At 36.6% G+C, this 14,887-nt stretch overlaps 1 protein-coding gene across 1 annotated transcript; it reads right to left on the bottom strand.

Annotated features, from left to right (window-relative positions):
- Positions 1-3,865: 3,865 nt before the first annotated feature.
- On the bottom strand, positions 3,866-7,234 carry LOC142231344 (uncharacterized). The gene has a single exon (XM_075301956.1). It carries the CDS (start codon positions 7,232-7,234, stop codon positions 3,866-3,868), a length of 3,369 nt encoding a protein of 1,122 aa, XP_075158071.1.
- Between the last annotated feature and the right edge of the window lie 7,653 nt (positions 7,235-14,887).

Here is a 14,887-nt window from a genome sequence, read left to right as displayed (position 1 = left end):
GCTCCAAAAACACCATATAACAGTCACTGTTGATGGTTTTTCCCTTCTCAAGATAATCGATAAAAATTATTCCATGCGCATCCCAAAAAACAGAGGCCATTACTTTGCCAGCGGACTTTTGAGTCATTCCACGCTTCGGAGACGGTTCACCGGTCGCTGTCCACTCAGCCGACTGTCGATTGGACTCAGGAGTGTAGTGATGGAGCCATCGTTCATCCATTGTCACTTCCCTTCCCTTCGAAGCCATCTTCGGGAGCCACCTTGGTGCAATGGTTAGCATGCCCGCCTTGCATACACAAGGTCGTGGGTTCGATTCCTGCTTCGACCGAACACCAAACATTTTTCAGCGGTGAATTATCCCACCTCAGTAATGCTGGCGACATTTCTTATGGTTTCAAAGCTCTAAGTGGTTTCACTGCAATGTGGAACGCCGTTCGGACTCGGCTATAAAAAGAAGGTCCCTTGTCATTGAGCTTAACATGGAATCGGGCAGCACTCAGTGATAAGAGAGAAGTTCACCAATGTGGTATCACAATGGACTGAATAGTCTAAGTGAGCCTGATACATCGGGCTGCCACCAAACCTAACCTAACCTATCTTCGAACTTTACCTGCCTGGAAACAAAAAACGAATCTGTGCAAATTTGCAGGACAATATCTCAGTTATTGGAAGCTGTAGCGCGATTACGACAGACAGACGGACATGGTTATATCGTCTTAGAATTTCTACCTGATCAAAAATATATATACTTTATATAGTCGGAAATCGATAATCGATTTGTTACAAACGGAATGACAAACTTATTATACCCCCATCACAATTCTATGGTGGTGGGTATAAAAATACGGTGAACACAGCAACGCTCCTAGTCAATAAATATTTCACCCAGAAAAAAATTTCCCAACGTCAAAAGTGATCTTGTGTTGTACAGAATTTCATCATTCCCTACATGTTCTAAATAGAAAAAATATGATGAACTCACCCCTGTGACAAGAAGAGAGTATGAAAATAACCTCACAGACAAATTTTGCTTCATTTTATCGCCAATATAAATGAACTGCAATTTCCGCAAAATGTTTAAGAACTTTTCAGATTTTTGAATACGTCAAAAGGTCTATATAATGGCTTATATATGATCATTTTCACAAATACTCTAAAAGACGTTTATACTTGGGCCATAATGCTTTCACAAAAACAGGTCCATTAAATATAGTTTTATCAGCGATCATTGCAAAATAATTATAATAACTTACACTGGAAAAAAAAGAACATTGGCCATAGATTTCTGGCCTTTAAATACGTTTTTTATTAAGTCGAATTTCTCTGATATAAATTTTGTTCAAAAATAAACTTTTTAATTAAGTCGTTTTATCTTTACACTTATGAACGGCGTGCACGTTTCAAAACGATCAGTTCTTGAAAGTGTATCAAAACACATGTGGTGCCAAACGGAGAACACGCAGGTGTTAATCTGGCAACGATAAAATGACACCATACGTTGTCAAAACAACAACCAGCGTTCATGATTTGGAAACGTAATGGGTACGAGTCACGGTAGCGTATGCTCCATACGCGGCAACACTGACAGAGTTACCATAAGAACGTCTGACAACAATTTTAAGACTTTTAATGGACAAAGCAAATTGAAAGCAGTTCATGAAATTGTGAACACTTCGTTTTGGTTTTTCGTGAACGTTTTAGTTCAATTTTGTTACCGTTCGTTCACTATTTTGGAACTTAATTTTTTCTATTAGTATATAGTTAAGTGATTCGAGTTGAAAAGTAGTATCTTTATATCAAAGAAAATATTGTTGGACTAAGGTCAACTTAACTTTAATAATTCTGAAAACATCTTCAGAAGTAATGGGGTCGTCTTTAACTTTGTTGAATTTTTCTATTTTGACTACAAAACAGACAAGCGTTTAACAAACAAGTATATACAGCACAAAGTTCGGCCGGGCCGAATCTTAAATACCCACCACCATGAACCAAATATTAGGGTTTCCTTTGAAATTTCAGGAGGGCTTGAGGACTTGAGGACACTTCCCAAAGATAAATTTAAAGATTTCACCTATGAGGACTATATCAGATTCTGGATTTATAAGAACCATTTTTGTTTGAGGTTTAGAGGAATCATTAACATCTCTTGTAAGTGTGCAAGAAAATTATAAAATAACGTCTCGATTTGAAATCTTAAATCTGTAGAAGTAAAATCTGGAAATTTTACATTGAGTTTCAAGCAATTTTCATGATCAGTGCGCCTTCTACACCCTCAAGAAGTGAAGTCAGTCTATATGGAGGCATTACCAAATGGACCGATAAAAACCTAGTCCGATACACGTTTTTGTGAGCCTAAAATACCAGAATATTTACAATTTCAGGCAAATCAGAAACTACGGTTTCTAGAAACCCAAAGAGTTAAGTCGGGAGATCGCTCTTATGGGGGTTATACTAAAATATGGACCGATACTCACCGTTTTCGGCACACCTCTTTATGACCCGAAAATACCTCTAGATTTCCAATATCAGGCAAATAGGATAACAACTTCGGATTCGAGAAGCCCAAGAAGTAAAATCGGGAAATCGGTCTATTTGGGTTCTATACCAAAATATGGACCGATACTCACCATTTTCGGCACACCTCTTTATGGCCCTAAAATACCTCTAGATTTCCAATTTCAGACAAATTAGATAAAAACTACGGTTTCTATAAGCCCAAGACCCCAAATCGGGACGTCGTTTTATATGGGGACCATACCAAAACATGGACCGATACTCACAATTTTTGGCACACGTATTTGTGGTTCTACAATACCTTTAGATTTCCAATTTCAGGTAAATTGAATAAAAACTGCGGTTTCTATAAGCCCAAGAAGTAAAATCGGGAGATCGGTCTATATGGGGGCTATACCAAAATATGGACCGATACTCACAATTTTTGGCACACGTATTTGTGGTTCTACAATACCTCTAGATTTTAAATTTCAGGTAAATTGAATAAAAACTTCGGTTTCTATAAGCTCAAGAAGTAAAATCGGGAGATCGGTCTATATGGGGGCTATACCAAAACATGGACCGATACTCACAACTTTTGGCACACCTCTTTATGGTCATAAAATACCTCTAGATTTCAAATTTCAAGCAAATTGGATAAAAACTACGATTTCTATAAGCCCAAGACCCCAAATCGGGAGGTCGGTTTATATGGGGACTATATCAAAACCTGGACCAATATAGCCCATCTTCGAACTTGACCTGCCTGCAGACAAAAGACGAGTTTATGCAAAATTTCAGCACGATTGCTTCATTATTGAAGACTGTAGCGTGATTACAACAGACAGACAGACAGACAGACGGACATCGTTATATCGTCTTAGAATTTCTCCCTGATCAAGAATATATATACTTTATATAGTCGGAAATCGATATTTCGATGTGTTACAAACGGAATGACAAACTTATTGGTGAGGACAAGAGCTTTTTCTTATCCTTTGGTGCAATGCTGGTGCGATATTTGTGAAACCCCAATTAAAAAAAAAAACGATATTTTTATTCAGAGATTCAATACAAAAATTCACTTTATTTCAACAAACTAAACTTCTTTGTTTGATGAACGATAAACAACTACTGTCCGAATTCATATCAATATTTCTAAGTTGGCTATATTGTACAAAATTATAAAAAACGGGATTCAAAAGCTACAAAATCATTTCTTTTTCTTTTGGTTGTCGCTTCTAACGGCTGAGATATTGTTGGTAGCAAATTAATGTTAAAAGATTCTATGTTTTGTTGGTATGCAGGTGGGTCATATATCTGTCAGTGTAGAAAAATAAATGACCCAACTGGAACATGCTTCGCTATCAGTTTAATTTCCAACATTCTCCCCCCTTGGAAGCTTGCTTTCAACGTTGGTTTCAGCTGTCTCGATGGGAAGCTTGCAAAGTTTTGCTACCGCTCGTTTGAATGTGCCATCAATGGTTCGAACTGTGACCACACGGACAAATCCGTCTTCACCTGGATGCGTTGCAACTATGCGTCCCATTGGCCACTTCAACGGGGGTGACGTATCTTCTTTGATGAGCACTAGATCATTAAGCTGCAAATTTTGCCGACTGCCAGCCCATTTCGTTTTTTGTTGAATTGTATTTAAATATTCATTTCGCCAACGATCCCAAAATGTTTGGTGAATCCATCTTAAAATGTGATACCTTTTAAGAGATGAAGGATTTTCATTAATTTGTGATGGCTCCGGTACAGTGGTTAAAGGACGGCCAACTAAAAAATGCGCAGGGGTTAGTGGGTGCAAGTCGTTAGGATCGCTCGATATGGGAGTCAAAGGCCTACTGTTAATAATGGCCTCGGCTTGGCAAGTCACCGTGTGGAGTTCGTCGAAAGTTAATATGTGGGTTCCAATGGCTCTTCGCAAGTAATATTTAGCCTTCTTAACAGCGCTCTCCCAGAGCCCCCCGAAGTGAGGGGAACGTGGTGGTATGAACTTCCATTCTATACCTAATGACCGGCAACATTCTTCCACTAATTGATTATGATTCTGAGTTAAAAATAATTTCAAAAGATCTTTTAACTCTCTGTTCGCTCCAATAAAATTAGTGGCGTTGTCGGAGTAAATTGTAGAACAATATCCTCTACGAGATATAAAGCGCTTTAGTGCAGCAATAAACGCATTTGTTGTTAAATCGGGAACCAATTCGAGGTGAACTGCCTTAACTGAAAAACAAATAAATACAGCAATGTAAACTTTAATGGGCGATCTGCCCCGAATTTGTTGAGTAATTTGAAATGGGCCACAATAGTCGACCCCTGATATCAAGAATGGGTGTGTTTGTTGTACTCTGTCATGCGGTAGTGCGCCCATTACCTGCCTTTCTGTTATTGGACGACAGCGATAACAGATTACACAATTATGTATTACTTTCCGAATTGTTCGTTTTGCATTGAGTATCCACAAGCTCTCCCGAATGATGTTGTGTAGAGTGAGAGCACCGGCATGGAGATGGAGACGATGGAGGTGACGAATAATGGTGTGTGTAAATGGATGAGTGCAAGGTAAAACTATTGGGTGTTTAGCTGCAAATGCTAAATTGGAGTTGGAAAGTCTCCCACCAACACGGATAAGACCTTCATGCAAAAATGGAGACAATTGAAAAAGCTTGGAACGTCTGCTAATTGATTTGTTTTGAAAAAGAGCTTGTTGTTCTTCTGGAAAATATGTCGTCTGCATGATTTGACAAATATATTTGAAAGACTGATTGAGTTCAGAAACCACAATAGGTCCACACAATATTTTTTGTTTGCGAGTACTGCTTATAAAACGTGAAACATATGCCATAATTCGAAGCAGTTTTCCATAGTTATTTACATATTTATGATTGGAAATAAAATCTTCTCTCTTTGCAACAATCAATGAAGTTTTTGTTTTCTTTGCCTCACACATAGCTTCCTCTGGATTTAAGCACACGTTTGAAGGCCACTCACCTTCATCCTGCAATAAAAACTGAGGCCCGTGAAACCATAATCTGTTGTTAGTTAGTACTGTTGTTGTTGCGCCCCTCGATACGATGTCCGCCGGGTTAAGATCTGATGGTACATGTCGCCAATTGGCACCGCAGCTGCCTTCTTTTATTTTGGTAACTCGATTAGATACGAATGTGTTCCAACGAGTTGGATTTCCAGCTATCCAACACAATGTAATCATCGAGTCTGACCAACATGTTATGCTTTGTGGTGAACTTGGAAACCCATGCAGTACAGAATTTAAAAGTTGGACTAGAAGCACCGCAGCGCATAGCTCCAATCTGGGCAAGGTAATAGGTTTTAACGGCGCCACCCTTGATTTGGCACATAGCAATGATGATTTGGTAACGCCAAATTCTCTTGTGACCACATAAATACAAGCACCATAAGCTTTAATGCTGGCATCTGCAAATGCATGTATATTAGTATAGTTGTTAAAGGCTACAAACCTGGGTATTTTTAATTGAGCTGCCAGCATTAATTGATACTTCACATCATTCCATTCCATTAGTACATCTTGGGGTACCGTTTCATCCCAATGAAGTTTTTGAGCCCAAATAATTTGCAACAACATTTTACATCTGACGACTATAGGACTGACCAATCCCAGAGGGTCAAAAAGCTTTGCCATATTGGATAAAATTACTCTCTTCGTAGTTTTCTTTAAGGTATGTTGTGTGTCGTTGAAAGAATAACTAAAAACGTCCTCATCTGGTGACCATTTAAGACCCAGTGTCTTTACAAATTGTGTGTCATCCACCTTGATGATTTCCTCTCTGTCCACCATTGGAACATCAGCCAATATACGTTCATCACTAGCTGCAAATTTTCTGAGAATAAAACCTCCCTTCTGCAATAGGGCAGACACCTCTCTCTTTATTTGAATTGTACTCTCAATAGTGTTACCACCAGTCATGAGATTGTCAACATAGAAGTCTCGCAAAGCCACCATTGATTCTATTGGATAATCTTGTGACTGTGTCGTGGCCAACTCTTGAAGACATTTTACCGCCAAGTACGGAGCACTACTTGTCCCGTATGTCAATGTTTTTAATTTGTACGTTTCAAGGGGATCACTTGGAGAATTTCTCCATAATATACATTGCCATTGACAATCTCTTTTGTCCACCAAAACTTGCCGATACATTTTGGCTATATCGGCAACTAATGCAAATTTATGGTACCGAAATCGTATTAAAATTGTAAAAATGTCTTCTTGCAGCGTGGGCCCCACTCGTAAAATTTCGTTAAGCGCTATTCCATTGTTTGTTCTACATGACGCGTCAAAGACGACACGCAATTTGGTTGTGGAGCTATCGAGCTTCGTTACACAGTGATGTGGAATATAGTTATACGTAATATTTTCTGTGGGTTTAGCTAGTTCCATATGTTGCAATTGAATATACTCACGTATAAAACTACCATATTCTGACCATAGATTTGGATTACGATACAATTTGTTTTCCAAAGAGTAAAAACGCCGTTGTGATATTTCAAAGGAGGACCCCAAAACAGACGGATTTACCTTGAATGGCAATCTGACAATAAATTTGTTACTTACAGGGCACCTTGTCGTTGTTTCTTTGAACATTTTTTCACACTCCTCTTCCTCGACTGTAAAACCTTGCGTGGGTGATGGTGAGCACTCTTCCACATTCCAAAATCTCTCTAGAATAGTCTCCAGCAATGGCTCTTCTGTCATCTTTAACTTACTATATGGTGGCTGTGAAGAAACATGAAAACAAAACAATGAAAACAAATCAGCTGATCTATGGTTTTGTTCTAATGTAGATGATGTATTTAGATTAATGACGTCACCACACGACTGTGGTGAATTTTGATTTGATGTTGTTGCAAGCAATGCCGAGCTTACAGCTGGTTGTGCAGTGTTATTTAGTGTTCGTTGTTCTTGTTTTTGCTGCAAAGAAGAGCCAACGACTATCCAGCCTAGCCTTGTTTTTTGGAGAGTTGGTGTGTTTCCATTTTTTATTTGTCCGACTAGCAGTAATTCATAAAATAACTCAGCTCCTATGAGCAAGTCTATGGGTCCCGGTAAATAAAAAGAATTGTCTGCGAGTTTTACGTTGCCTGGAATTCTCCACTGCTTAATGTCAAGTGCGTTCTGAGGCTGGTATGATGTTATGGATGGAATGATTGTAGCAGTGATAGAAGAAGAGTAGTCGGAATATAAAGAAGTTACGGCAAAGCTGCAGGTGTTAAATGCGCCAATGCTGTTATGAGCTATTCCATTTACTTCCATGGATATTTTTGTGCGCGGCACCCGTAAGTATTGTGCAATATGTTCTGTGACAAAATGTAGTTGAGATCCCGAATCCAATAGGGCACGTACAATTATTGATCTTCCCTTTGACGATTTCAATTCAACTTGTGCTGTCCCAAGTATAACGGTGCTATCAATGTCAGAGAGATGTAGTGAAGTGGCTGCAGTAGATTCTGGTGGAGTTATCGATGGTGTTGGCTGTGACGGCAAAGGTGGAAGCAACGTGGATGGCTGTGGCAACGAAGGTGACGACGATTGTTGTTTGTGTAATAGTGTGTGATGTGTGTTGTTACACAACTGACATCTATTAGTCGATGGACATTTGGAAGCAAAGTGATTTGTACCAAGACAGTTTAGGCATAGTTTTAGATTTTTTACCATACGAAATCTCTCCGTGTCTTTCATCTCAATAAATTTGCGGCAATTGAATGGGTTGTGGGGGGTTGGAGATTTACAAAAACAACATTGGGTAGGTGCATTCGAGACTACGAAAGAAGAAGCAGACTTCTTTTTTGTTTGAAATGAATTGTTATTGGGAGGTTTCATGTGAAATTGACGATGCTTAATTTCGTTGGTTGACATTAAATCCAAACTCTTACATCTTCTTTCGAGAAACAAAGAGAGATCTTTAAGCTCTGGAAGCACAAGTTCATCGTTAGTTTCTCCATTATCCCAATTGGAGAAAATTTCTTCTTCCCACTTAGATTGAGTGTCTGCATCGAGTTTTGAGACGATCATATGGAGCAAGATGCCATTTGATATTTGTTCTCGTGACGCTATTGTTTGAAGCGCTCGAATATTGGCGTTGGTATAATCCATAAAATCTCTTATCTCATGAGCCGAAGGGTTGCGAAGTTGTTTGATGGAGAATATTTTCTCGATGTGTGACTGAAAAATGAATCTCTTATTGTCATAACGAAGTTTTAAGATCTGCAATGCCTCTTCATAATTTTGTGGTGTCATTTCCAAAGCCTGTATTAATCGCGCAGCTTCATCGGTAAGACAAGATCGCAAATATTGGAACTTTGATATGACCGAAAGATCGGAATTTTCGTGGACTAATACAAGAAACATATTGTAAAAATCCGACCATGTGGTGTAATCGCCATTGAATTTAGATAGCTGCAACGGAGGTAATGATGGCCGTTGCGGCTGTTGGGGCGATGACGTAAGTACTCTTGTGCTGCACATACTTGGCTCAGTAATATTTAGGCGGAGATTGGACATTCGTTCAAGAATACATGATTTTATTTTGAAATACGCATCTTCAAAAATTGAACGATGTGTTAAAATAAATTGTGATTCGTCCAACGATTCCAATTTACCTTGAGCTGATTCAAAGGCTTCAAGTCGGCGCTCCAACAATGATAATTTTACCTCTAGTTGGTGAATTGTTAAATTATTATACTCAGCCAAATTACTTGCTTCATTCAAAACTTGCTTCATTATATTATCCCGATGTAATACCTTAACGTGTATTAGGTTACTGGAATTCCCAGGTGTCCCAGTTGTTTCTTCTAAAACAGACATGCCTTCTTTGGACATGATCTCTTAGTTGATGATTCACAAGTTGCAGTATCCGGTTCGAAGGACCTTTATGGTGAGGACAAGAGCTTTTTCTTATCCTTTGGTGCAATGCTGGTGCGATATTTGTGAAACCCCAATTAAAAAAAAAAACGATATTTTTATTCAGAGATTCAATACAAAAATTCACTTTATTTCAACAAACTAAACTTCTTTGTTTGATGAACGATAAACAACTACTGTCCGAATTCATATCAATATTTCTAAGTTGGCTATATTGTACAAAATTATAAAAAACGGGATTCAAAAGCTACAAAATCATTTCTTTTTCTTTTGGTTGTCGCTTCTAACGGCTGAGATATTGTTGGTAGCAAATTAATGTTAAAAGATTCTATGTTTTGTTGGTATGCAGGTGGGTCATATATCTGTCAGTGTAGAAAAATAAATGACCCAACTGGAACATGCTTCGCTATCAGTTTAATTTCCAACACTTATTATACCCCCGTCACCATTATATGGTGGTGGGTATAAAAATATATACGGCCGTCAGTTCGGCCAGGCGGAATCTTATGTAACCTCCACCATGGATTGCGTAGAAACTTCTACTACAGACTGTCATCCACAATCGAATTACTTGGGTTGCGGTAACACTTGCCGATGGCAAGGTATCTTAAGACCATACGTGGTATATATTAGACCAAAAAAAGCAGATTAAATACGTATATAATTAAATTCTTGACTGGTATATATAGGGAAGTCTACAAATAATTACAATCCGATATGAACTTTTGCGCGGTAATTAGAGAGCCAGAATTGAAATATGGGGTCGCTTTATACGGGGGCTATATACACTAATGAACCGATATGGACCAATTTTTGTGTGAGTAGGGATCGGTTTATCTGGGGCTATATATAACTATACCCCGATTTGGACCAAGTTTGGCATGGTTGTTAGTGGCCATATACTAGCACAATGTACCAAATTTCAATAGAATCGGATAAATTTTGCTCCTCCAAGAGGCTCCGGAGATCAAATCTGGGGATCGATTTATATGGGGGCGATATATAATTATGGACCGATATGAATAAATTTTTGCATGGTTATTAGAGACCATATACTAACACCACGTACCAAATTTCAACCGAATCGGATGAATTTCGTTCCTCCATTAGGCTCCGGAGATCAAATCTAGGGGTCGGTTTATATGGGGGCTATATATAATTATGGACCGAGATGATCCAATTTTTGCATGGTTGTTATATGCTATATACTAATACCACGTACCAAATTTCAACCGGATCGGATGAAATTTGCTTCTCCAATAGGCTCCGTAAGTCAAATCTGGGGATCGGACTATATGGGGACTCTATATAATTATGGACCGATATGGATAATTTTTTTGCATGATTGTTAAAGATCAGATACTAACAACACGTCCCAAATTTCAACCGGATCGAATGTATTTTGCTGCTCCAAGAGGCTCCGGAGGTCAAATCTGGGGATTAGTCTATATGGGGGCGATATATAATTATGGACCGATATGAATAAATTTTTGCATGGTTATTAGAGACCATATACTAACACCACGTACCAAATTTCAACCGGATCGGATGAAATTTGCTTCTCCAATAGGCTCCGTAAGTCAAATCTGGGGATCGGACTATATGGGGACTCTATATAATTATGGACCGATATGGATAATTTTTTACATGATTATTAAAGATCATATACTAACAACACGTCCCAAATTTCAACCGGATCGGATGTATTTTTCTGCTCCAAGAGGCTCCGGAGGTCAAATCTGGGGATCGGTTTAAATGAGACGGACATAGATAGATCGACTCTGAATTTCACCACGACCCAGAATATATATACTTTATGGGGTCTTAGACCAATATTTCGATGTGTTACATAGGCAATGACCAAGTCAATATACCCCCCATCCTACGGTGGAGGGTATAAAAATAGGAGATGGTTTCCAATACTTTATTTTATAGACATGTTTTTCTTAAAACCTAGTATACTTTCTAGTTGAAGTCCAATTTGAATTTGGAACTTTTTAATTGTCAACTCATTTTAAAAGACTTTGTAAAGAGCAATTTCCAATTTAAGATATTTTCATGCATACTTTTTGAGTATTCTAAATGCTCATTAGTATGCTAAAATAATTTCGTATTGCATGAGGAATTTTCTGTTGTGACATGAAGAAAAACTATTTAATTAAAACTTGTTTCCTAGAATGGAGTACGCAAAACTCAAACTTAAAGAGAATTATGTCTCAAAAGTATCCTTAAAAGTATCCGTGGAACCGGACATGCTTTTTTCCTCAATGTAAAAAATATTTTAGCCATTTATTTGTAATTGTACCACAACAAGAACCTGAGAGTATTATATCATATTCCTCCATATGAAATCAATACCTAACAATGTCTCATTTGTCTATTAAAAACAGATTTGGTATTAAAAATAGAATAATGGAAATTTAATAACAAGTCATTTATCAATTGAGCTTTGTTGGGCTGTAAGTGTCAGTAAATTGAAAATATTTTCGTTGTCGGTTAATTATAGCTGAGACATTTTTACCAGTTAATTTCCTGTCTGAGTACATAGGCTGAATTACATATATACACTGAAAAAAAAAACAACATATCCAATTTCAAAAATTATGTACTAATGATTGTGGTATTGATTCCAAGCTAAAGAAGCAAAAAATTGAAGTATCCAGCAAAACAAGCGTCGCTAAAAAGTAGTGAAAGTGTTCTTTTTGGATTCGGAAGTGATGCCGAATTGGCGAAGAAGCGATGAATTTAACATAACATGGACTTCCCAGCAAAAAAAGCATAGCCAAAAAAGTAATGAAAATTTTCTTTTTGGATCCGGAATTTAACATAGGCTTGTCATAAGTGGGAAGTCCTCCATTTCAACAGCCGTTGCACTGAATTTGCATCACTTCTTTAGGTGTGATCCGAATTCAATGTTTTGGATGTAAATTAAAAAATTCTGTGATATTTTGGCAAGTAAATAGTTTTTATAATTTTTAATGAATTTTAACGCTTTTCGGAAACGTTTGACCTCAAATATTTTCAAAACATCACAATTTTTTAGATTGGATTTAGCATTTTTTTCGACAAAATTTAAATGATTTGTACCATTTTATGAATTCTTACTCTGTTTTTAACCTATTTGAAACAAAAAAAGTTAAAATTACCCATTAAAAGTATGAACAATCCAAGTTATAAAAAATTTAATCAAAAGAACTTCCTGGGTAGTTAAAATAAAGAACATTATTGGGAGTGCATCTTCTGGAAGTGCTTTTAAAGTTGTGCCTTTGGAATAACATCCAAATGTTGTTGCTGGGTTGTCATAGGACGGATGTCTACCATTTCAACAGCCGTTGAATTGAATACGAATCACTTTTTAGGGTGCGATCTGAATTCAGTATTCTGGATGTGAATTATAATATTTTGTGATATTTCACTAAATAATTTTCATAATTTTTTGTATGATTTTTAGTGCATTCTAACGCTTGTCTGAAACGTTTGACCTCAAATATTCTCAATATTTCCCTTTTTATGGAATGGATTTAGCATTTTTATGTACAAAACTTGAATAATTTGTTCCATTTTATTAATTCTAACTCTGTTATTAATCTATTTGAAACAAAAAAAGTTAAAATTACCCATTAAAAATATGAAAAAAGCGAGTTGTAAACAATTTAATTAAAAGAACTTAAAATAAAGAACATATTTGGGATGACATTTTTCAAAGTGCTTTTAAAGTTGTGACTTTAGAAGAACTTCCAAGTTTTTTTTTGGTGGGTAACGATACATTTAAGACACAATTTTCTTTTAAATTTGAGTTTTGCATACTTGATTCTAGAACAATTTTTAATTTATTCGATCGTTTCAGAGTTTTATACCCTGCGCCACACTGTGGAACAGGGTATTATGAGTTAGTACATATGTTTGCAACACCCAGAAGGGGACGAGATAGACATATGGTATCTTTGGCAATATTGCTCAGGACCGGCCACTGATTCGATCTACGATTACATTTTTGTATACTAAGTCTAGGTCGCAATTTTAGTCCAATCGACTTCAAATTTGGCACAAGTATGTATTTTCGGTCAGAATAGAACCCTATTGATTTTGGAAGCTCATGTCTATACAGACAAACCTATTTCAATTGACGCATTGGAAGACAATATTGAAGCATTTATTCGTGAGATTCCGGCCGAAATGTAGGAAAAGGCAGATAAACCATTTGAGGAGGGGACGATATAGACCCATGGTATCTTTGGCAATATTGCTCAGGACCGGCCCCTGAGTCGATCTACGAACACATTTTTGTATACAAAGTCTAGATCAATTTTAGTCCAATCGACTTCAAATATGTATTTTCGGTCAGAATAGAACCCTATTGATTTTGGAAGCTCATGTCTATACAGACAAGCCTATTTCAATTGACGCATTGGAAGACAATATTGAAGCATGTATTCATGAGATCGGCCGAAATGTAGGAAAAAGCAGATAAACCATTTGAGGCGTAGTCGCGGTTAAAATTTGTTTGATACCAGAGAACGGCTGCGATCTACCGCAACCGACCAGTGTATTTAGTAAACACCAACATTTGCAATCTTGAAACACCAATTGAAAAAAAAAAAAACCACCAATTTCGAATGCAACCGACGGCTGTCCGTGTTTGTTAGTATGAGTGTTAGTCTCTCGAAAACACCGTAGCAGGGATGGAAAATGCAGTACTATAGTACTTTTTTCAATACTTTTTCACCCTGGTCAGTACCGTAGTACCCCCGCGAATGATTTAGTACTTTTTGTGTACATTTGTGAGCCGATATCAGATTTATGGTACAATAGTTTTGACAAAATATTTTAATATTTTACAAAAATTTGTTTCTTCAGAAAGTTTTCTCAAAATTTAATTTCAACAGAAAAAAAAAATTTTTGTCAAAATTTTATTTTTTGTTTTCTATAAAAAAATTTCGTATTTTTTATTTCTATAAAAAAAATTTGCTAAAATTTTATTTCTATAGAAAATTTTGTGAAAATTTTATTTCTATAGAAAATTTTGTCAAAATTTTATTTCTTCAGAAAATTTTGTCAAAATTTTTTTTCTCTAGACAATTTTGTCAATATTTTATATCTATAAAAAATTTTGTCCAAATTTTATATCTATAGAAAATTTTGTCAAAAATTTATTTTCATTTATCTACAGAAAATTTGTAAGCGCATATGAAACTAAACAAGAAAAAGTATTTAAAATTGAGAACAAACTAAATTTTATTTTCTTTAAAATTCAGTCTAAAGGAGCTCTTGACAATAAACTTCCAATGGAATTTTTGATGAAATTTAGTGAAAAGTACTTTTTCGCTCAAAAAATACCTTTTATGTACTTTCTTAAAAATTGTATTTTCCATCCCTGCACCGTAGTAAAGCAATCACACAAATTGGTTACCCAGTTTGATATTCTCTTATTTGGTACTCTCTCAATTCTTTGAACTAATGCCAACTGCTGGTAATTGTTGTTGTTGA

The sequence above is a fragment of the Haematobia irritans genome, chromosome 3 (genome assembly GCF_050003625.1).
Source record: "Haematobia irritans isolate KBUSLIRL chromosome 3, ASM5000362v1, whole genome shotgun sequence".
In the NCBI taxonomy this organism is placed as follows: Eukaryota; Metazoa; Arthropoda; class Insecta; order Diptera; family Muscidae; genus Haematobia; species Haematobia irritans.
Note: the sequence above shows the minus strand (reverse complement) of the source record. Positions and strands in the feature narration are given on the sequence as shown.

Excerpts from the sequence above, each read along its gene's own strand:
- LOC142231344 (XM_075301956.1), bottom strand. The coding sequence starts at position 7,234 with ATGACAGAAGAGCCATTGCTGGAGACTATTCTAGAGAGATTTTGGAAT.